We start from the raw sequence: 24,692 nt of genomic DNA, 5'->3' as shown, positions 1-24,692 counted from the left end.
GAGACATACTTTGGCCAAGTCTGCCTTAAGATCTCCAGGCCCATTTTTAAAAATAATCTACGGTGCACCCTTGACTCGTCACCAGTTGCAATATTCCATATAAAAATTAAATATTTATGGGGATTGAGCAAATATTGGAGGGAGTAACGTTTAATTGTCTCACTGAATAAAACATGAGGAACCGTTCTAACATCCTGCTTTAACGCCTTCAAATGAACCTTTCAAGTAATTCAGAGATAAACTGAAGACAGGAGTGTAGTGATTTAATTACTCAAGTAACCAAGTGGCATTATTCTAAAAAGGACAAATGATTTGGTGTGAACAAATGTGTAACTAATTGAATCATCAGTAGTACCTCCACAAACACACTATAATGGCTCAGTGCAAAGCAGGTGGTTTTCCACAGGCTAATCGAACAGCTCCAGGAAGCCAATCAAGGTCATTGTTGTTCTGATAGATGAAGGTTATTTCATGTGAGGAGCTGAATATCCAGTACAGTAGTACTTGTCCCCAATAGAACAACACAAACTCTCACATTATAATAGGCATATAATAGAGGTAAGTACCAGGTCCTCGACGAGTAGCTTCATTAAATAGTATTGCATAGTTTCCAATGTTTGTTCAATATATTTGGCACAAAATGACAATTCAAAGGCGCATGGAAGGATCTTGACGTTAAACACTGTACACACAGACGCATCCATGTGATCTGGACGGACTGGGAAGCGTCCCGACAATCTCCCAAGTGTCCAGTTGCGGGTCGTACTTCTCAATGCTTTGCAGATAAGTCCCTTTAGAGTAAGAGTAGCCTCCTGTGACGTAGATGCATCCATTTATGACCGCAGCGGCGCACTCCATCCTCCTCTCCTTCATGACTGATATTGAGCTCCATTCCTCTCTCTGTGTGTCGTAGCAGTCTGCAATAGTCGTCTGTCCACCCACCAAATAGAGTTTGTTCTCCAGCGACACAGAACACAAGCCATACTCTGGGAAAAAAGAGGATTGGAAAATGGAAATTAGGAAACACAATGTAAAACATACTGCATATTCTCCCCTTTCCTCATACCTGGATGAGGGTTTATGGTAATGATGCTCCACTCGCTGAGATCTGGCCTGTAGATCTGGATTTTCTCATAGGTACAACTCCCTCTGAACCCATAGTGGCCTCCGGTCACATAGATTTTATCTCCCAACACACCAGCAGTGGCATTTCCTACACCTTCAAATAACAGAGGAAGCAGTCGCCTATAAAATGCATGGGGGGAAAAAGAAATCAAAACTTTCTAAGGACCCTAAATCCATCCCTGGGTCATTCCAGAATTGGAGGACATTTTCAGTCTTTCTTATAGTTGTTAAAACATTTTGTGTTATCAGACATACAGTTGCGCCTTGAGATACAAATGATCCGATTTATGAGCTTTTCAAGTTACGAGCTGTCGCTCTGCAGATTTTGTTTTGCTTTGCCTTTTGGCAGATAGTGAACAATTGTTCAAAACAGAAGCCTCAAGATCTTTAATGCCAATCCAGTTGACGTTTACTGTCGAATTAAACATAAAACAAAAGAGAAGATGTATTTAAAACAACCACACAACATTGCCTGCCGCTAGCTTTATGCTAACACACAATGCAAAACACAAAATAGCATCGATACTTGTAGGGTTAGAACCCGTTAAGCGATGGATATTTTAACACAAATAGTGCATCAACACATGTAGACAGACAACATAGCAATACTCATAGCCATACTTGCTTTATCCTGTGGGAAAAACATCCAATATTACTTCAGTTAACTGAGTCTACTACAGTTAACTTACAGTAGTTGTGAAAGTCTTCTTTCTTTGTGTCTTCATGAATGTATTATACAGCCCCCCAGTGGTCAAGTCACACACGGGAGAAGTCACAAAAGGAGTTGCAGTGAATTAATTATGATGCACAAAATTATTTACATTCTGTTGACATGTTTATTTATTTTTCATAAAGTAAATTATAGAGTGCTATTTTTTTGTTTGTTGTTTGTTTTGAGGAGGCTGGAACAGACTAATGGCATTTCCATTTATTTCTATGAGGAAAGATGATTAGTGATATGATATTGTGAGCTACGAGCATGGTCATAGAAGGAATTAAACTCATATCTCAAGGCACCACTGTATTTTAAAAGTAGTCATTATGCTCTGAGCTTGTGTCTCTTAACATATACGCAACCCTGTTACTAAAACCTTTTTAGCCATCTAGAGGAAGAGAAAACAATGGTGCTTATGTGTGACTCAGCAGATATGACATCATCAAGCTATTTGCTTTGACCATGAGTAGACCTAAGGTAAAGCTTTTCCTAATTTTCCTATTTTTCCCATGCTTTCAGCTGTGTCTGCTATGCGTAGGCACTACAACCTTTGACTTGGCATTCTACAGAGGTGATTGCATCACATTCCCACCCCTTACTCTTACAAACCAAGTCTAGGTGACTTCATGTTAGCATTACGAATGTCTCCTATTTTAACAGAAGTTGTAATGTCACATTATAGGTGAACTTATCTGATGATTCATGTCCAAATGAGAAAATACTCAGCGCTTAATGCTTAAATACCCAATGCTCAAATTCGCTCTTTCTCACCACTGTGTGACATTATAGGAGTAATTAACAAGAATCTTAAAATAGGTGGCCACAAAGGATAGTAGTAGTAGTAGTAGTAGTATGCTACGATAATTAGTCTTGTACATTTGAGCCTTCAAATTGTGATAGCCTACAAACCAAAGGTCTCCACAAATCTTATATCATCCTCTGTGTACCGCATACTGTGTGACTGAGTTTGACTTTAATTTTGACTCGTGTTCTGTTTTATTGACAGTATTTCATGATGCGCCAGGATTTAACTGGCTGCTAAGGCCAGACATCTCTGCCTTGTGTGTTTATCTTCACAATAAAGGCCATTCATTGCATTCTACTGCCTCATTCTTGTCAGAGCGCCTGCTGCTAATGCAGAAACAGATGCTTACCACAATGTTGTCATACGCCGCCATGGTTAAAATAAAAAAGTTTTCTAACAATTCGACCTTGAAGGTCTGTACCCGACTATGCTATGAGTACATTCGGAAATTCAATCTGACGCTCTCACTGCAGAGTGCAGTGTTCAGAGCGGCGGCGCACGCTCCATTTTCTATGAATTTACGACTGAGCGTGATGGCCATTGGTAGGGATACGTCAGTGCGTCGGCCATATTGAATGTGTCAGTTCTGCCTGTAAACATCTCGCCCTGCCTGATGCTCCGGCCGCTCTCTCCTCAGTCAGAGCAGAGGGAGTGCACTCCAGCGCTCACAGAGTGTGGCGCTCTGAATAACCGAATGGCACACGCCAACAACGCTCTGAGGTTATGTTCGGAAATTCACTCCAAACACGGTCTCTAGTCTCCACACTCCTGAACGTTCAGAAAGCGCATGAGAGCGTTTCGAGAGCACGCTTGGAGTGAATTTCTGAACGTACGGTCGTAGTCTTTTTATTTATTTATTCGTAGTTAATTGTTCTCAAACAGCATACTACAAAATAAAGCTTTGTGTTGTCAATTTAGCATTAGGCTGAGTGTTACAGCAAGTGTCCCACATGAAAACCAGCTGTCTTTGCCAAGTAAGGGCACATTCATTGAGCTATGTACTTGAGGGAAACTTGCATGTGACAAGTAAACAATTCATACAGAGCCCAGGTTTATCCCTAAGAGGCCTTGCTACCTTATAGGTTAGTCTTATAATTGGTCTTTTTAAATCTTACGAGGGTGTCAGAAAAGTTCTAGGACTGCTATATTACAAAATCCAAACCAAGTCTTCCCCTCTGAAGTGATGCCCTGGAGTCTAACACACTAACACGTCTCTGCCATGTCTTCACACACTCCTGGAAAGATTCTTTCTGGATCCTCTGCAGCTCCATCTTCATGGCCATCTTGATGTCGTCCACGTCTTCAAAACGGGTCCCCTTGATCACGTGGAACCAGGTCGGGTGTGCAGAGGTTGCTCCAGCATGGCAATGTTCTTCTCGGCCAGGAATTGTCAAAAGCTCACGGGAACTGAAAGCAGGTACATTATCATGCTGTAGCATCCCCAAGTTGTCCTGCCGTAGGTCTTGCCTCTTAAACACCCCAGTATCTTTTTGTATACGTGTTGGTTAATCATCTGGCCTTCAATGAAGGGGAAATCTCTTAGTTTGGGTTTGAAATATCTTTTGTAAAACCAGTCCTGGAATTTGTCTGACATACCTCGTACATTATGCTGGCAAAGTAAGAATTTCATTGCACAGGAGACACGTGCTTCCCACCGTTCATGCGACAATAATCTTGAATCTTGAAAACAAGTTTTGTTGCACACCTTGGATCATTCTTGCTCCAGGAAACCATTTCTTCTTGAGTGGATCATAATATTCTGTCTCCTGCTCCGGAGCTCCTCCCCTGTAGCCTCCAATGGCATAAATACAGCCGTGTAAAGCAACAGAACAATGGTAGTATCTGGCTGTAATCATGGGACAACCCTCCGTCCACTCGTCATAGTCACAGTTATAAATAAAAACAGTATCAAGGGCCTCGACTGTGTTGGTCCTGTAGCCCCCTGTCACAAAGATATCTGCCCCCAGTAAAGTGACGCTGTAGCTCTCTCTCGCATGGTCCGGCATGTCTTTTCCTCGCAGCCACGTGTCGCTTGTGGACTCCCATATGTGAACTTCACAAAGAGGGTGCCAGTAATATCCTCCAATAATGTACATGTTTGTTTTCCCACCTGTGGTTATCGCCTTACTTTTGGGTCTTGAAGCCTGCATGATCATCGATTTAAATCTTTCGTCACGCCCCACTAAGCACTGCCTGTGCAGTTCTAAGGTAGCCTTGAAATCACTTTCATCCAGGTCCAGATGGATTGACCGCAGCAGGTCCACAGCGTGATGAATACGGCTCTCCAAGTCGTGGATCACCCATTTGGTCACCGCGTCGATCAGCACTTCATCCCTCGGCACGCTGAGCTTCTGAGCAGCCAGAAGTGTCCGGATCCTGTTGGGATCCAGCTCGAGGAACTCCTCCTGCTGGATCACCTCTGCGAACCTGCTCAGCATCACCCTCCGGGCCTCGCGCTCCAGTCGAAGACACAGGTGCAGTTGAGCGAACGCATGCATACCAAGGCAGTTGTCCACTTCCAGGAGGCGAACGAGGAAGCCTTCGCACGCTTGTTTGACCGAGATAAACTGCAGCAGGTCTGCGGCCTCCAGCAGGCTTTGCACGTTCTTCTCGGTGATGCTCACCTGAGCCGTGTAAACGTAGTTGACCAAAATCGCCAGGACCTCGCAATCCACTCCAGCCAGCTCGATGACACTGTTGGACCGCTCCTTCATATCAGCTGTGAACATGATCTGGAAATATGAGCTCCTGGCGGACAGTAGCGCCTTGTGGCAGTGGAACACTTGGCCCGAGTCATCGGCACATTGCAAGGTGACGTCGGAAAACAGTCCATTGAGGTAGAAATGTCTGAGAGCATCCAGGAGCTCGGCCGGATGGTCCGGGTCACAGAAGTCGTAGGTGTAAACTTCATTCTGCTGGTGTGACATTGTATCTGCAGAAAAAAACAATAGGCATTGTCCATGAAATGACAGCACCTGGAACACATTTTCTATAGCGCTTGTCCTCATAAGGGTCACGGATGAGCTGGAACCTTTCCCATCTGAATTTTGGGCGAGATGCGGTATACCCAGGACTGGTCGATCGCCAATCCCAGGGTACAAAGACAACAACAAGCATTCACACATTCACATTTATGGACAATTTCGAGTCTTCAGTGAACCTAACGTATGTTTTTGCAATGTGGGAGGAAGCCGGCGTATCCGGAGAAGACCCATGTTAGAAGAGGGTGAATGCAAATTCCACACAGGGGTCAGGATTCGAACCCCCTAGAACTGTGAGGAGGATGTCCTAAACGCTAGGCTTCCGTGCTGCCACCACCAAAATTATGCAAACCATCCATTCATTTTCTATAGGGCTTATTCTTGTTGGGGTTGCAGATGAGCTGGAGTTCCAACTACCCATCTTTTTTATGTAAATCTTTTTTCAAAGGCCAACAACAATACAACCCAAAAAATGAGGAATGTCCTACAATAAAAAGCAAAACTATTAACAGTCCAAGCCTAGGAGTTGATAAAGCGCATTAAAAAAAAAAAAAAAAAAAACATGAATTCAATTATGTTCTATTCTTTGCCACGAAGCTCCGCACACGACAAACAGGTCTGTCTTTTACTTTAGTTAACAAATAATCTGCCTCCTACCTGTCTTGGAAGTTAACTGTTTTCCATCTTTCGTTTGGCCATTTTTGGGAAGGGGAAGTATAAATTTGCCTGAGGAGACTGGTAGCGTTGTTGCTAACGACAGCAACAGAAAGGGAAGGGGGGCTCTCGCCGGTCTAGACTGATGGGCAAAGCATTCTGGGATTTGTAAAATTAGTGGCGCATGTGCTATATACTGGCGGGCCAGCTCTAATACACATTTGATATGGTCTTGTGGCCCAAATATAATTACATCGTGGGCCAAATTTGGCCCCCGGGCCTGAGTTTGACATATGATTTAGAATATTCAACATCCATGTTACTGTAATGTGGGAGAACATGAATCATGAAGAACAGAACACGCAAACGCCGCAGTAAGGCCGAAATTCGACCTCTGAACCTCAGAACTGTGAGGGATATGTGCTAATCAATAGACCACCATAATGCCAACCTAAATGCTCCTCAATTTCATGTATTATTCATGATATTGTCCCTTGTAGTCAACAATAGCATCCCGCACTCACCTTTCTTATGTCCATGAATCCTCCTCGATGACTGTCGTCTCTGGTTGCTCCTCTCCATAAACACACAAAAGAAGAAGAAGAAAAATAAATACAGAGGGCTCAATTTAGAGGACGCAGGGACGTCACAGCCGGTCTCTTCTGTCCTATTTTGGTGATTGTGTGCAATGTAACAGCGGCCATCCCCCCACGACCCACCTCTCCCCTCCTCCCTGCTGCACCACCCGCACTCCCTTGACAAAAAAAAAACTGTCAGAGGAATCCCGACCCCTCTCACGCAGCACTGACACCGCTATGCTCTCTCTTTCTCTCTCTCTCACCTCCTAAATATAACATCCACGGTCCCGTGACCACGTCGCGGACGCCACATTTGTGGCCCAATAAAGACAGCCAGCTCTCCCTCTCGGAATACAAATCGTATACAAATGAGCGCGCCCCCTTCAGCAGCTGAGTTCCCACTCATGTTTTCCCCCCATTGTCGTCGTTACCATGGTGTTTTGAGTCTAATTCCACTGCGGCCAAGGTTTGACCTAATCCCACGGGATTAAGATGCCCGCTACACGAGACTCTTACCTTCAGAACAGCGGTATAAAACATCATGAGCCTGCTGTATGTTAGTCAACCCTAAATCCATGGGTTGTCGAAATCTCTAATTTGAGGAGATTAAAAACAAAATAACGTATTATCAATTAATATATGTACTGTATACAAACATGGTCATGGTCACTGGTCATCCAGGAATCTGCAAAGGTTTAATCAAGGCAACTGTTTGTTTAAAACATTTCACTTTAATCCAAATGACTTGTTCAGTTCTAAATTTTAGGTGTGGAGTTTATTTATGCCTCGGAGGGCTTGTCCCCTCCGGGTGGTCAACAACGACAAAACCACTTTTCCCGTTCAATGAGGTGACTTCAACAGGTGATGCCTCAAATATCCTCCTCTGTTTAGAGAAGGCCTTTTCTAGTTTGACATAAATGGCTTTGTGTACATCTCTTTCAAACCAGCTGTCCTGCCTATCCAGAATTTGGACGTAGGTGTCATCGCAGGAATGTTCGTTCATCCTAAAAAGATGAAGAAACCACCCGTCGACGCTTTGCCATGTGCCCGTGCAGCGGCTGCGGTCTCTCCAATGTAGACGCCATTGAATGAATAACAAACAATTTATATTTTCAGAAATCTGAGGTGATTTTTGTCATTAATCTCTATATTGCTTCATGACGTACACCTGCACGATAATCAATTAAAAAATACTTCGTTCCGATTTACAAACAAATTGTTTTAATCGCAGCATTGGAACAGAACTATACATCGTATACCAAGGACCCAGTGTATTATTTATTCATTTATAACTGCGGTTTTCATTTGCAGCTGTGTAGAACTCCACTGCATTATACTCCGAGCAGTTTTATTTGTAATATTTTCTACCCCCCGCCCCCAAGTAGCTAAATAACCAAATAGAAAACAGCTGTCAGTATGCAGTGTATCATGAGTACAGTGTGCGATCAGATTGTGCAAATGCACGGTAATATTGTGTCTGCTGAGTGAAGTTAGTTTTAATGAACATTTTGCATTGCAGTTTATACCCATTTTCATAACATTGCACTGTATAAATACTGACCCCTTTTCATGCAAATATGTGTTTACCTCATTGAAACGCATCTTCACATTTCTCTTCAACATGTATCAAAATACATGTACAAAAGTGATCAAACAATCAATGGAACAGACCAACAAGCGTATTTTTTCCATCAGTTTTACTGACAAAAACAGCGAAAAATATCCTAACACTGGAATGCAAGTTACAAATGGATGTGGAAATGTTAGTTGTGAATGTTAAGGCAAAGAAAGATCAATAAGACACCAATCTGTGCCGCAGTCTTCCTTCAAGCACTCAGCTGAGCCGCCTCCTGAACCAACGGATTTAAGGCACCGAGGTCTCGCAGCAGAGAAGACACCCCAACGCAGTGCCAACTGCATGCATCTCCGAAGCACTCTGCGGGAGCGCTAAAAGACTCAATTTGCACTCCCTCTGTGGCTAGCAGGTCTAAATGAGGGGGGAGAATGGGAAGAAAAGGGAGAAAATTGGTGTATAATTAAAGTAGAGGGGGAAAAAAAAAACAAAAAAAACAATGCAAACACTAGAATTAAGCCTTTTTGACGTCATCACATTTGAAGACCAAACTGGAACTGACACCATCCATTTGCTATCATGGGTGAGCTGGAGCCTGTCCCAGCTGACTTTGTGGAGATGAGTAAACAAAGACCAACAACCATTCACATTCATACCTAAAGACAAGTTCTTTTCAATGAACCTAACATACATGTTTTTGGAGTGTCGGAGGAAGCCGGAGTACCTGGAGAAATTCCACGAAAGCATTGGGAGAACATGCTAATTTGCAGAAAGGCCGGAGCTCAGATTCGAACCTTGAACTTTAGCACTGTGATGCAGAAGTGCTAACCACTACTCCCACTAGTCGGGAACCATCTACCCTACACAGAATTTCTAACTCAATCAGCAAGTCTAAAATAGTTTTCAGTAACCTAATACAGAGACTGGACACATACAGTATGTCCACATTCCTTAATCGGGCCTACAAAGCATTTACATTATTAGGAGTCCTGGAATATTAGTTGCATTAATATTTTCTTAAAATTTGTTCATCAAAAATGTATTGATTTTCTTCATGTATTTAATTAAATAATCAGTGAAGCGATTAAATTCATTATTAAGTAAACTAACAAAATGTTAAATGTAATTGCTCATTTGAATAGTATTTATTTTACTAATTCCAATAAATCCAGTCATTACTCAACGAGGTTAATGATTTTACATACATTGTATATGTAAAATTCTTAATCTCACTAGTATTTGTTATTAAATACAATTTTTATAAAAAACTAGTATTCAATGAGCTTAATGAATTTGAAAAAGGTAAGAAATACTTTCAAATGAACACATTTTAGGTGAAATGGCTAAATGAATGCAAGAGTGTAAATATATGAGAAAAACAGCAGCACGGTGGACGACTGGTTAGAGCGTCAGCCTCACAGTTCTGAGGACCCGGGTTCAATCCCCGGCCCCGCCTGTGTGGAGTTTGCATGTTCTCCCCGTGCCTGCGTAGGTTTTCTCCGGGCACTCCGGTTTCCTCCCACATTCCTCCCACATCCCAAAAACATGCATTAATTGACAACTCTAAACTGCCCATAGGTGTGACTGTGAGTGCGAATGGTTGTTTGTTCGTATGTGCCCTGCGATTGGCTGGCAACCAGTTCAGGGTGTACCCCGCCTCCTGCCCGATGACAGCTGGGATAGGCTCCAGCACGCCCGCGACCCTAGTGAGGAGAAGCGGCTCAGAAAATGGATGGATATGAGAAAAATAAGAACTTAGAATTGATTAAAAAAAAATACTTCATTCTAATGATTTAGAAGCAAATTTCAATGATTTAATAAAATTTATATTGGAAATGTGTATATTATTAAAATAAAAAAAAATCATTCTCCTTTTGCAATCTATTTATAAAAATGAACCAGTATTTTACATACAATTAAAGAAAACAAAAAAACTAGTCCTGGACTAGACGCATTCCTCACCAGCCACTGAGGAGAGCAGCTGAGGACTCGCAGAAGCCTTGAAGAACAGCAAGTTCCCAGTGAGTGACACAGGCTGTCTGAACACACTGCCACCCAACTCCAGCAGGACCTGGCCGTCCACCTTGAATGGAGCCGGTGGCCTTGTAGCTGCACCCGTCGCTCATGATCTCAACCGTGCACGCACCGATAGAACCATCCTCCGACACGCTGTGGCTTTGGTTTACCTGAAGAAGCGAGTCAACGCATTACTTCACACAATAACATTTATTGTCGCCATGATGTGATGTACAAGTTCAGTGTTGTACCGTGATTCCAGATTCCTTGGCTAGACTCAGTACATTGATGAAGTTCGGGCAACAGCCAGATTTGCCGTTAAGCAGGCCGACCAGCACAGCGGCCGTCATGTAACCGGCTGATGACTTCATGCTGTCTCCTGGTTTATGGACCCAAAAAAATGTGCAAAGTTTATTGTAACTGTTCCATTCTAACAAAGACCTTCTTGAATCAAAGACTAAAAGCCTTTAATACTTCACAGAAGCAGAGAACTGGACTTATAGCTTCCCCAACTCTTTCACAAAGGGCTTAGAGCCATGAGTGATACAATAAATAAAACGATGAGCTGACTAAGCAGTTTAATAGCCGGAAATGAATCTGCATGCACTTACATTTGAGGCTGACCAGTTCCTTCTGTGCTGAAGCATTACAGCTATCGATTTTAAACAAACAGGCCTACTCAAATGTATGTAACCTAACCATTTTTCACTTGTTTTGTCTAAAAAAAACAACATCCAGACTTTCAATCTTGAGGCGGCATAATGCTAAACAGCTCCGGCAGAGTGAGGGAAGACAAGGAGATTTACAATAGTTACAAGACGGGTCACTTTGAATTGGTTAATCTTCTTCGGTTCGGCACATGCAGTTTCACATATTTGTGTTTTTTCTTCAATTTATTTCCTTTTTTTTTCAATTTCTTTCAATTGTTTTTAGTTTTTCTTTTCATTTTTTTCTTTAGTGGGGTGAGTGAGGCAACTAACCTAGAAAACAGTCATTGGCAGTTTATCCCTACTTATCAAGAATATACTGTATTTATCCACAGATTTTTGCTATTCGCTGTCCAGCCTACTACCCATCCCCAGCGAATAGCGGGGGTCCACTGTACATGTCACTAGTAAAGCAAAACTGTGCACTTGTTGACGTTTAACAAGTAGAATTTGTCAACAGGTGGACAGTTTCGCCTCACTAGTTTCAAAGTTGTACAACTAGTGAGGACAAAGAGCATACTAGCACACGGAGCTTAAGATGGATCTTAAGAATATCGACTAAATGCTCAAACCTCTTGCCATATGCAAGGGCGATAAAACCAGTATTGCAGCGGGTACCTTGGGAAGTGATTTGTACTTGGCTTAGTGGATTCTTCGACACGCTACACGACTGCAGCACAGCTCCAATGGCTTCTCCAAGTTTGATCAACGGATAAGAGTCCGGGGAGAAAGTGCTCGCCAAAACCTGTGCATTTACCTGTGTCGAAAAAAATTATTAGCAATAGATTATGAAAGAAAAACTCCCACGAGCCCCAAGTCTGCACTGAGGTCTCTAGAGTTGCATTTAAATTATTTTCTCTTTGGTATTATTCAGTGAGAAAGTCAATGAAAATATAAAAACAAAAAACAAAAAACTGCTCCCTAAGAAAATAAATAAATAAATCATGCTCCTCAATAAATTTGCCAAGTTACATATTTTAGACATGCAAACACCACACAGGAAGGGTGGACTGTAATTATAATTTGGAAAATTATTATTTAAGTGGGGTAGAGTGAGGGAGACCTCAGTCCAAAGTGGTGTTCATGTTTTATAATTGGAATAAGCACATAAAACACATAAAAGTCACATGAGAACATCAGTGTCGCATGACCGCTTGTGGTTTTTAAAATCCATCTGCCACGTTACTTAGGCCACTGAGATTTTGAATTTTACACATTTGTTTATCATGTAGGGAAAACTAATTGGTCCCGTTTGTCTTGGTGATAAACCGTACTGTAGAACTTACTGCTCCCACTAGCTTGTTGCCCTTAACCATGTCGACGATCTGCAGAGCGATGTCCTGGCCACATCGCGCCTGCGCCTCCTTGGTGCTGGCCCCAAGATGCGGACAGCCGATCACATTGGGATGGTTGACAAGCGAGCGGTCCTGTGGTGGCTCCTGTGGTACAAACAAGCTGTACTTGAATGCATTTCCATCTTCATAAGATAGAATTTGCGGTAAAATGAACATATTACATGTTAAAAATAGTTCATTTCATTTGTGAATATACATACTCCTTGCAAAACTAATTTAGGAACGGACGGATGCTATGTAGTGCTCCCCCCACTGTTCACGCACCAGCTACATCACAGCTTTTTAAGCGGGTTTATATCCATGTTGCTTTTTATTTATTTATTTATTTTATTTATTATTTTTTTTGACAGTATGAAGGCAAGTTCAAATTTAGAATTGCACCCCCTCAGTGTAGTACAACATTGTGCTGCAAAATGCCAGGCCGAACTGAGGTCTACTGCAAGCAGTGTAAATAACAGCAAGAAGAAAAAGGACACATGTTCCTGTCGCTGTGAGCTCATTTGCCTCACACAGCAGCGATAATATATGCCTGTTAAAGTAGCAGTTGTTTGAAGGTTTATAATTACCGTTACATCCATGCAAATTTATGTTAGCCAGTCTGTGGCATTTTGCATTATAAAATGAAATCAGGTGGTTTGGGTGAACATTTTGGTGCTTAAATATATAATGGTTAATCCTCTTTTGTCTTCCATGTCAGCAAGTGGGTGTGAAAAATAAACAGCTTGAAGCAGGCACTCTTTACTTCTTATTTCGAAAACCGTTCCACCAAGAGAGTGAAAACAGCCGCTAGGGAATATTTTTAAAAAGTGCGTTTAAATAATTGTCTTTTATTAAGTAAAAGGTAAAACTATCCAACATAAATAATCTTTGTATGGTCTCACAATGTTACTGCTTTTCACCTCAGGAGGTTCTGGAACGGCCACTGTGCACCACACCGGCGGCGACACTGCATTATGGGTGTGAAATGGATTCACCACCAGATGACGCTGTTTTTAATGTGGGGGACCAGAATGTGCCAAGAGCTATGAATGAGCCCTATAAAATTCTGCCTAGTGTAACATGTGACCAAGCACACTTGACCAGGAGGAATAATGACGTGACTATATTTCCTCATAATAGCACACTGGCTTGCCAATGGCCCTGTACTCAAGACATGGATAATAATTCACATTAATTCGAACATGTGGAATATTACAGTGATTCAAGTTGAAGATAATCTTGCCTCCACAAAGACATCAAGACCGGCTCCTCCACATTGTCCAGACTCCAAAGCTCGGAGGAGAGCACCTTCGTCGATGATGCCTCCACGTGCGCAGTTCACTACTTTCACTCCTCTCTTGCATTCGGCAAAGGTTTCATCATTCAGTAAACCTCGGGAGGGGAAACAAAAACAAAAAGAGAACTCACGTTACATGTACAATTCCCTGCTGTTTAAAGGATACTTGCGAAGTGAATTCAGAGATGCGTTTCTAAATACTACGGCTACGGGCGAATGGGTGGTGACTCCGAATAAAACGAATGCTGAATCAGACTTCTCTGATTTGAATCACAATGAAGCAAAGATAACATACTACTTTATATATTCTGACAATAGCTGCAACGCTGCGCATTTATGCAGTGTAGCTCCATCGAGATCTCCGCATGAAGTTGTTAAAAAAATAAAAAAATAAATAGCAACTTGTGCCTGTGTAGGTCTTCAGTGACACTTACCAACAGTGGATGGCATTAATGGTGTGTGGACAGTGATGTAGTCACAGAGAGGCCAAAGTTTCTCCAGGGAAATCTGTTCCACTCCCCAGCTAGCTGACACCTCAACTGGAGTGATTGGATCATAGCCGACAGTCTGGTGGGGGGAAACAAAACAAAACCTTCACACTTTATCTGAATATTACAGAGTACGAATAGTACGGTGTCATATGCCGTGCGGATCGACCTTCATGCCAAATGCCTGCATTCTGCTGGCCACCTCCTTTCCTATTCTTCCAAGTCCAACTATTCCAAGCACTTTTCCGTACAGCTCGGAACCCATGAACTGCAACATTAGATAATGAGACAATGACCCAGCTGAGTAATTCAAAAGCACCACGGAATCAAACTGTCGCAGCTTATTACTGACGACTGAATGGACAATGGAGCCGGCCATGCAACTGTAATCTGTCGCCGAGGCTTGAAAAGAATCGGCTGCGAAGCCTGCCGCTCACCTTTTTGCGATCCCAGTTGCCAGCTCGCATGGACATTGCAGCTTGAGGCACATTTCTGAAAGCAGGCACACAGGATTGACACTTTCAACCAAATTTAAAACTGAGAAAGTTTATTTTGATGATAAAATAATAATTCACTCTCATTTTCTTTGTAATTAATTGGTCCATCCATCCATTTTCTTCACCGCTTACCCTCACTAGGGTCATGTGGGAGGTGGAGCCTATCCCAGCTAACTTTGGGCAAGAGGCGGTGTACACCGTGGACTGGTCACCGCCATTCACAGAGCACATATACACAAACAACCATTCACACTCACACCTATTAAGAGTATTCCATGAACCTAAGTGTCATGTTTTTAAAATGTGTGAGGAAGCCAGAGTATCAGGAGAAAACCTACGCAAACACCGGGAGAAAATGCAAAATCCACACAGGAAGGCCTGAGTCATGATCCAAACTGAGAACTGTCAGGCAGAATGCTAAGCGCTCTTCAACCGTGCTGCCTGAATAATTCATTTGATTAAATTATTATTACTTAACCAATTATTTGATTATATCAATAAAGAAATTTAATGTTCATTGGACCTCTGTATATTTTCGGTTCATCTACTCAAACTCACCAGTTCGCTTTTTTTTTTTTTTTTTTAAACCTATCCCCAATTATTTCAGGGATTGTCTGGTTGTGTGTGTGTGTGTGTGTGTGTGTGTATATATATATATATATATATATATATATATATATATATATAATTGTTTTTTTTTAACGTGATACAGCGCTTATTTGTGCATTTTGGAGATTGTTTTATCCACGACAATTGTAAGGGAGCATCAATTATTGGTGGATTTTTGTTATTTGTAGTCAGACTCAGTTCCTTCCCTTGTATCGACTGTATATGTTTTTTATTTTACAAATACTTTAATATTAGTGTTCACAGTAAATTTAATGACCAATTATTTAATGATTTCGATAAATAAAAATATATATAAAACGAACAGTTATAGCTTGATTTCCCAATTTATAATTAATTCTGTTACCAAAATCATAACTCAATTTTCAGTCAAATCAATTAAAATGAATTGAAATGTCATTTATCCATTGTAGCAACCCCAAAAAAATGTTTTTTTTTTGTTTGGCGTTTCGAATAAGAAAAATAGCATTGTATTGTTTAAACATACTAAACCAGAATCATGAGAATGTGAAGAAATACATTTTATAAAAGCGTAATCACTGTATTTCGGGAGAATCACAACAACTGGAGTGTTGTAGGTGTGTCTTTAAGGGGCGTGGCCTAGTGAGTGACTTCAGGTATTTAGCCGGTTAGTCTGTGTGTGAGCATCTGGCCGTATGTTTTTGCGAGTATTGTCATTTTCTATGTGTGTGTTTGACATTCAATAAATTAATAAAAGTTTATTGGCAACTGTAGCTCTCCTTGCCCACATGCGAAGGCATTACAGTACTTTAATTGCTTCGTTGGTGTGTGCATATGTGGCCCACGTGCCATATCTCGCCCACCCCTGCACATCTACTTACCTTGAGAGGCTCATCAGGAGGGCGCAGGTCAACTCAGCTGCACTGATGGTGTTGCCGTTTGGCGTGCTGCACCACACATTTGATGTCTTGTTAGCTTGCAATGCTGAGAATCGAACAAAGCACGAAATTTGGACCAATCACAAATGCTTACTTCATGACTATGACACCCATTTTGGTGGCGGCGTCCACGTCCACGTTGTCCACGCCGGTTCCGGCTCTCCCGATGATTTTGAGATTGCCGGCGGCGTTGATGACGTCAGCCGTCACCTTGGTAGCGGATCTCACCACCAGACCATCGTAGTCCTGAACAGGTGAGAGAGCAAACACATATCATGGCGTTTCATACTCGCGTGGCTGAATGATCAACCAGGCAAACACACTCAAACACCAAAAACCAGTGTAGGTTACATAACCCATATGTTTTCTTTTTAAGCTGAATTGCTTTTACGGTTGTTTGCGTTTACACCTGCAAGTTGCCACAGCTGAACTGCCATCTGTTTTTCATTGTGCCTTGTTAACAGAGCCCATGCTTGAACTTTACTTTCAAGGGGACATTATCACAGGAAAATTGACTTTTTAATGACTTATACACAAATACAGTACTCCCGTGACTTACAAGTTGAATTCATTCTGTGATAACTATATTCTTTTTACGGTTACTAACTACATTTGAAAAGAGATATCTGAACTTTCTACTCTTTCATTTGTCAAAATAGGCTTTTGACTTTTTTCAAGCCCTCACAGATGTCGACATGACGAAACAAAAACAAAAAAAGACAACTAGAGAGAGGTAAAGTCAACCCTGGTTGAGATCTTGGGGTCTCATCAGATGGAAAATTTTATATATATATATATATATATATATATATATGGAAATGACCAGGGAGCACTAACGACGACAGCAACCATTTTGGAGAAGAGAGATATTTCCATCCATGGTGTTATTTAAAAGTATCTTTGGATGTTGTAGGCTCCAACAATTTGTCGTGAATACGTTGTGTCTTATGCCAGCCTGAGAGTAAACAAAAATATATTTTTAAATTTTTTTTTGCATGAGTCAGTTCAAGTTATCCAAGTGTAGAATTGTTTTTTTTTTTGACAGCGTATCAAGTTATTTTTTTCTCACTATGAACATTATGCAAATAATACAAAAGGGAAACTACTTGGTCTCTTTTTTTGTATCAAGTTATCAAAACAGCAACTGCATAAATAACAGGAAATATAACTATTTTTCCATTTAAGTATATTTCAGTGTGTTCTTTTTTACTTTTATTTAGGTAAAAGCCGTTGAAACAGTAGCTACGGCTTCTACTTTTACCCTTTTTTGTTTGTTTTATACACAATCTGTACTTCTACTTAAATACAGTGTGAATAATTTGGACAGTACGCCAGCTTTTAATAGAATTAGGCAAGAATTAAATCAGCAGCAGTGGCATGAGAGAGGTTGCAGACTGCTACGGGCGAAGAAAGGAAATATTTTTGTGCGAGTGTGAGTCACGTGCACATTTTATGTCACGCTGCAAGAAAGTGATGGACTGAATTGCATCATCTTGTCAGGGTAGGGCGGTGCTTACCATGCACAACACATATTCAATTACATTTATTTTATTTACTTGTTTTTTTTTTTGTTTTTTTTTTGATAAAGGTCAGCTGCAACTAAAATACATTCATCTTTGGGGGTGGAAACAGCTCAGTGAGGAGGTTGAAATTGCAAATGCAACTTTCAATGCATTTCCTCCCAACTCATGCGTTCAGGAGGAGAAGAGAGGACACAGTGCTTGGAAGAGGCTGTTACGCAATGCACACTCCCATGCCATTTCCTACCTTGATCTCGGCGATCAATTCGTCCTTCTTCATGTTGTGCTTCTCTGTTACTCGGATGCCATTTTCTTCCAGGATGCTCCTGCAGCGAGGGTCCACGCTTTCGCTGATCAGAACGCTCTTGATGGAGATCGGGGCCATCTTGCAGGCAGGCTTGCTGATGAATGGGCAACTGGTGTTAGTTGGAGGAGCTGCAAGAAGGCTTCGGCGACGAGTGATGATGGCCACGGGAAGTTGCTCGTTGTCGTTGCTTTTGAATGGCCGTGCGGCTGTGGAGGACCGCCCTCTTTTCTTTCTTTCTTCTTCTTCTTTTTTTTTTTTTTTTTAACCCCGCCTCCATTGGACTGGCAAGTGTGGCACCACTTATTTGTGCACGTTCGCCACGGGCGTAGTTTGTGCTTAATGCTATGCACATTTTTCTTCTTCTTCTTCCAACTTTCATAATAGCCTATAAAGAGCACTTGCACGTACTGTGTTTCTTATCTAGGAATCGTAAATTGGTGATTCATTGCAATACCTAAAATCCATGATAATTTTGATGCGATAAATCGTTTAATTCGTACCATGACCACGCAACGTAACTCTAAAAATCTTAAATCGCCTTTCCTCATTGAAAGGAATGAAAATGCCAATAATCTGTTCTGGCATCTCGCAAACGTTTATTTTTGAATAACAAAAATAGCACTAATATATTGTTAATATGAATAATATAATATTTTGCATTATGAAGACATACATGAACAATTAAATGGAACGTAAAGAAATTAAACAGTTTTGGCCACATTATTTGCTTCAATTCAATGGATATTGTGGTGCTCCTTCTGGTGTGTGTGCCTTGGCCACCTTGGGGCATTATAATACAGACATGGGGATATACATGAAGGAGACAGTCTCAATTGCTCTGTAAGCTCCAGTAATATTCGTCCTTCTTTACAGAGGATAAAGAATATATGCATTGCATTTATTGCTATATTGTCTGTCTGGGTCTGGCCACTGTTTGGGTTCAAATATCCATTGTTTAAAGGGTTATTACACCACAACTATTGATGCAAATAGTTAGGCCATCAATGTGGTTTTCCATTATATGTTAGCGTTAAGCTAGCAGGGGCATTCTTAAGACAAAGTTGTTTGGTAGTTCTAAATACACCACATTGTAATTCTCTTTGTTTTGTGTTTAGTTTGATGGTAAACTTCAACTGGGAGAGGCATTAAACAGTTTGAAGTCTCTTTTTTTGAAGAACTGTTCACTATTTGCCAAACTGTTGCTTATTGTGAAGTGAGTTGAATTGAGTTCACTGCCACCATCCAGCGCTCGTATCACAAGTTTGCACTCACAAATCAAAGCAAAAAATTGCCTGAATGACAGCAGGTCTCTTGAAAAACTCATAAGTTGTGTCACTCGTGCCTCAAGACACCACTGTACCGCTAGTGGTACATGGGCTCCCTCTAGTGGTACGTGAAAGGATAACTGTCCAAGTACATTTCAGTTGTCCATCCATCCATTTTTCGACCTGCTTCTCCTCACGAGGGTCGCGGGCATGCTGGAGCCTATGCCAGCTGTCATCGGGCAGGAGGCGGGGTACACCCAGAACTGGTTGCCAGCCAATCGCAGGGCACATACAAACAAACAACCATTCGCACTCACAGTCACACCTACGGGCAATTTAGGTGTAGTTTGTTATTTTATTACTAATTGCTGACGTTGAACATTTTACCAACAGCTCTCTCTAGTGTCAGTAAGAGGGAGTACCTCAAATGGGTTGCTTGGACACAAGGCAACAAATGATTCAGTTGTGGCGGTGACAAAGTTAGCACACGTTGGTTTAGGGAGTACTTTACTTATTCATATTAACAATTAATATTGAGTTAGTATTGGAGGACAAAAACGAAAAAATGTCATCAGTGGTTCAACATGGCCGACAGAGAGGTTCCAGTAAAAGTGGTGAGAGTTGAATGTATTTTTTTATGTTTTAGTTATATATTTAGTTTAGTTATGCAGGACCATTGATTTTAAATTCCGATCAATGTATGATGCGGAGCAGCATGGTAACCTAGTGTTTTGCCCCTCTGCCTCATGGATCTGTGGTTCAGGGTTCGAATCTCAGGAACACAAATTGTATGTTCTCCCCATGTTTTTGCAATGGGTTTGTCCCTGTTGGGGTCGTTCAAGAGAGGCTAAATTGTCTAAAGAGCAGTATGCTTGGTTGTCTATGTATGAGTTCTGTGAGTGGCTGGGGACCAGTCCAGGGTGGCCTCTCGCCCAATGGTCTGCTGGAAATTGCCATAGGCTGCAACTCACCTGTGACCCTAATGAAGAAAAAGGCTATAAAAAAAAAAATGGATGGATGAATATATCCAAAATGACGTTTTATAGCCTAATCCAGGTGTACAAATCTAACATCTGATTTTTTCGTAACTATTAAACAAATGAGCTTTCAAAATGTAACACTTAGAATACATTACTTACACTAAATTACTGTAACAACTGGAAATACTGAAATTAAACACTGACCATCAATAATCATTCCACAATTATTCTGACAAGTGAATGCATATTCACCATTGCTGTGGTAACTTACTTCTTTATTCAAAGTCTTTCCAGCAAAGGACATCAGTGAGACAATCCAGCTTCCAGATCTCCGTCAGGTCACCGTCTTAACCAAGGCGGACTGGCTGAGGATCCAAGATGAAATCAACCGTGTGGACAAGGAAAAGGAACGGGTGATGGAGGCCGCGAGGCAGAGGCGGGCCCTGCAGCTGAAATCGAAAGAGATGGCCAAACTGTGGCCAAACACGCTCACCGTAACTGGACTGTACTTCCTAGCGGGAGCGTATTTGGCAAACACAGTCAGTGAGCAATCCATGTACTTCAAAGATTAATGATCTCAACGCTTTTACTGAAATGGATAAGAATATTAAATTTACCACTTCGATACCCTCATCTTCCTGATGAAGTGTCATTCATGTCAATCTTCATCTAGGCTGACACTGACAGCAATAATACTACTGACAACACAGTCCGGCTGTAGCTGTTGTCATGGTGTTACAGCGAGAAAACGTTGAAACCCTTTGTAGTTTTCATTAAAAACTGTTTTTCCTCTCGGCTTTTCCGCTCCACCAGCATCACACTGCTTCATTTTCTTCCTTCGCCAACAGGTTTGTTTGGCTTCCCTCTTCCTTAATCAAGTCTGCACATGTGCAGTAAGAAGACGGAATAGTCCATTGCATTAGAAGGGAGGGGGAGCAATCAAACTAATTATGATAGTTGAAAAATTTTGACGTGCATGTCAATTATGTCCAAAATATTACCGGTAATCATTTCTTTACATCAAAGAAATTGTATTAATCAGTTTTTATGAGAAGTATGGGTGGAATTGCCTGTGTTTGCCTTATGCTAAGTCCGCCCCTGCTTCTCAGCAAGGTTGCAATAACAAATATGTCAACCCCCTTGCACTTATTTCAAGTGTCAGAGACAGAAGAAACTGGAGGCAAAGATGATCCGGGACCAGATGGAGGAGGAAAAAAGGAAACAGATCGATATGGAAGAGGCCAAATATCGTGAAGAAAAGCAGAAAGAGGCCATTGAGAAGGCAAAGCAGCAGCTGTACTATGAAACGGAGCGAGTCAAAGGACTACATGTTAGTATCCCACATCTCTTCTTCTGGGACGCACTTTATGAGACCTTGAAGTAAAAATTAAAGTAAATATTTGTAAGAAAATACTTCATGGGTATCAATATGAAACAATCCATTGAAAAACAATAAGTAGAAACTGAAAATATGTTAATAAATCCCACACAAATATGATGCAGTGTCAATGCTCATTTCTCAGCAGCAATGGCATTTGTCCTCTTTTCTCCTCCTCCCAGCGTGCACTCTTGCTGACGGAGGTTCTGAAGGAAAGGGAGGCCCAAATAGAGCTGAAGCAAAGGAGGAAGAGCGCCTCCAAAGACCTGGACAAAGAATTCATGCAGAAGGTGAAGGCCAGAGAGGATGAAGCTCTCAAAAAAGAGCAGGAGCGAGCGCAACAGAAAAGACAGGCGAGCAAGGCTTTTGCACAAGAACTGCAGAAGCAGTAGGTGAAGAAGCAGGTTGTGGTTACACCAGTTAGACCATGCACTGAACAATATGTGACCCCCGTTCTGTAGGATAAAGGAAAATCAGCTGGAAAGGGAACGACGGAAAAATGAGACGAAGAAGGACGGCGATGAAATCCAATGGCTTCAAGAGCTTCATCAATGGGAGCAAAAAATGGAGGAGGAGGCACAAGCAAAGCAGAAGAGCGATTTCATGCAAGCTCAGCTGGTGGGCAGGCTCATGAGAACACTTGTAGCTAATTTTTGTGGTCCATCTATGACACACCGATGCCTTCTAATAGGAGCATCTCACTCAAAGAGACATTTCTAGGGTGCTGGATGCAGAGAAACAGGAAGCGGAAGAGGCCCAAAGGAAACTGTTCCTTTCCGCAAAGGAGAAAATGGTCAAGTTAAGAAGAGATAAAGAGACGGAGTTGTTCAGGTAAGAATTAGCAGAGCTTAAAACCCGTACACCAAATCCATCCATTTTCAAGTGTCCTTATTAGGGTCGCAGGTTTGCTGGAGCCTATCCCAGCTGACTTTGGACAAGAGGCGAGGTATACACTGGACTAGACTCAAGTCAATTGCAGGGCACATAGAGACAAACAGCCATTCACAGAATGTGGGAGGAAGCCGGAGTACCTGGAGAAAACCCATTCAAGAAAGGCGGGAACATGCAAACTCCTATTGCGGTCTAGGCCTGTAACAATTCAGGGCAAATCTAAGTCCGTTATAGGCTTTCTTTATCAGAAATGGAAAAAAAATTTTTATGGACTTGAAGGTGCAAATGTGGATGATGGTAAGTAAGAACTTTATAGGCTATGGGACACCCTGGGAACCACAAGCAGGACTGAACTTTTTTGTAATTTAGTGTGATAAGCCATGATCGAGTTCTTGGTGGTAAATACACAGAAGCAATAAATAATGCAGGCTGATCTCCTCTCATAGTTCTGGTCAGTACTTATGTGGCAACATCCTGAAGTCATCTCAACTCGAGAGTCACACTCAATAAAAGTGCTAAAAGTACAGAAGTGAGAAATACAATAAGATCTGTTCTTCTGGTTCAATTCTGCACTTCTGTGGCAACATCCTAAGCCATTTATAATTGAGAGTCACAGCCAATGAGTTTTTGTTTTCATTCCTCAGAGAGAATCAGAATCGCAGGGAGAGGCTCATGGACAAGCTGACCCTGGCTCAGACGGAGCAGAAGCAGCAGAGCGTTGCCAAGGCTGTCGCGGAGCAGGACGCACAGAGGATGCAACAGCAAAGGAAGGAGGAGAAGAAGAGGGTGGAAATGATGAGGTCAATCGCAGCTCACAGGGAACACGTGGTAAACTAAAATGTTAAGAGAGAAAAAATATATGCTGTACACATTTCTCCTGGAGTGTTTGTTGTGGTGCTTCAACAAGCTCCGGTGAACAAATTGTTTGTCACGGTAGTTGTGCTTCAACAGGTCAAAGAGAAGGAGCGGAACGAACTGATCAGAAAGGAGAAAGAAAGAGCAGCTCTTCTGGCAAAGAAAGAGGGTGACCGAATATTTTGTGAGGAACACCAAAAGAAGGCCCAGAGCATCCGACAAGAGCTCCAGAAGTTACAGGACTTCAATGCAAGCCAGATGGTAAATGAGTAACGTGAGCAAATTTAGTCTGAAGAGTCAAAATGGCTTAGTTCTACTGGGCTGACTTGACAGTTGACTTATATTTCCGATGCAGTTGGAGAAACAAGCCAGGCAGGATCAAGTGTGGCGAGCGGAGCGTGAGTTTGACTCAAAGAACATGGAGCGCCTTGCTGAAGAAGAATTTGGGTTCGAGCAGTACTCGAGTGCCGTGGTCCAAGCAGCAGCCACCGCTCAGCGCAACGTGCTTCCACTTTACAAGGTTGTGAGGGAGGGGGCCGCAGGGGGTCCCATCTTCACCGGAGCACGACCTCGCTACCTCGTTCAGGACACCAGCGGTGCTGAAATGCCGAAATACGTCTCGGACAGCACCCGCGATATTAAGAAGATCCATGAGGTTGACGATATTGAAGGAGGCAAGAAGAGGCTCGGGTTTAAATGGTTATAGACCGCCTCCTGAAGGCCAATGGAGAACTCGATATTGTAATAGTAGGAAATAGAACCTGATTGAGATTGGTTATAGATGTAAAGTCAATTCAGAGATTTGTTTCCAAGTATTTTATGCATGTGATGTTTGAAGATAATTGCTAAAAATGTGCAAAGACTATGAACAATATAGTACTCAATTGTGGAGATATAGCATTTAATTGTTTTCACCATTTCGTGGCTAAAACAGCACTGTGACGCACTTGGGCGTCCGGTATGAGATGGCCTTCCCCAACTACATAAGTTGAGCACCTTCGTTCGCTTGGGCGGTTGTCCTGCGCAATTACTGTGGTTGGGAAAAAGTAGGTGAACCCTGTGGAATTTCTGCATAAATTGGTCAGAAAACAGGGTGTGATCTTCTAAATCACAAGAATAAACTAACAGTTTGCTTAAACTAATGCCGCACAATTACAGATTTTCCTTTTTTATGGAAAACATGTAAACATTTGCAGGAGT

At 41.9% G+C, this 24,692-nt stretch overlaps 3 protein-coding genes across 3 annotated transcripts; 1 reads left to right on the top strand and 2 right to left on the bottom strand.

Moving 5' to 3' along the window:
• Nucleotides 1-199: 199 nt before the first annotated feature.
• Nucleotides 200-6,975, bottom strand: klhl23 (kelch-like family member 23). Its single transcript, XM_061691896.1, has 4 exons — nt 6,805-6,975; nt 4,351-5,577; nt 1,067-1,219; nt 200-986 (listed from the first exon to the last, which is right to left on the bottom strand). The coding sequence occupies exons 1-4, from the start codon at nt 6,860-6,862 to the stop codon at nt 676-678; spliced, it is 1,749 nt and encodes a 582-aa protein (XP_061547880.1). The 5' UTR covers nt 6,863-6,975; the 3' UTR covers nt 200-675.
• Nucleotides 6,976-8,538: 1,563 nt separating this feature from the next.
• phgdh (phosphoglycerate dehydrogenase) lies at nt 8,539-18,318 on the bottom strand. Its single transcript, XM_061691811.1, is given in 13 exon segments — nt 8,539-8,845; nt 10,394-10,502; nt 10,504-10,617; nt 10,699-10,826; nt 11,773-11,911; nt 12,441-12,593; nt 13,732-13,880; nt 14,220-14,352; nt 14,443-14,541; nt 14,711-14,765; nt 16,240-16,305; nt 16,391-16,542; nt 18,064-18,318. Coding segments are annotated over 13 exon segments (1,596 nt in total). The 5' UTR covers nt 18,202-18,318; the 3' UTR covers nt 8,539-8,684.
• Nucleotides 18,319-19,953: 1,635 nt separating this feature from the next.
• cfap210 (cilia and flagella associated protein 210) lies at nt 19,954-24,198 on the top strand. The gene is made up of 9 exons (XM_061692019.1): nt 19,954-20,002; nt 20,663-20,862; nt 21,525-21,698; nt 21,929-22,134; nt 22,208-22,364; nt 22,438-22,577; nt 23,282-23,465; nt 23,589-23,753; nt 23,848-24,198. The coding sequence occupies exons 1-9, from the start codon at nt 19,954-19,956 to the stop codon at nt 24,196-24,198; spliced, it is 1,626 nt and encodes a 541-aa protein (XP_061548003.1).
• The last annotated feature ends 494 nt before the right edge of the window (nt 24,199-24,692 follow it).

Source organism: Phycodurus eques, chromosome 12 (genome assembly GCF_024500275.1).
Source record: "Phycodurus eques isolate BA_2022a chromosome 12, UOR_Pequ_1.1, whole genome shotgun sequence".
Taxonomy (NCBI): Eukaryota; Metazoa; Chordata; class Actinopteri; order Syngnathiformes; family Syngnathidae; genus Phycodurus; species Phycodurus eques.
The sequence above is the reverse complement of the archived record's forward strand: the minus strand, read 5'-3'. Positions and strand labels throughout refer to the sequence as shown.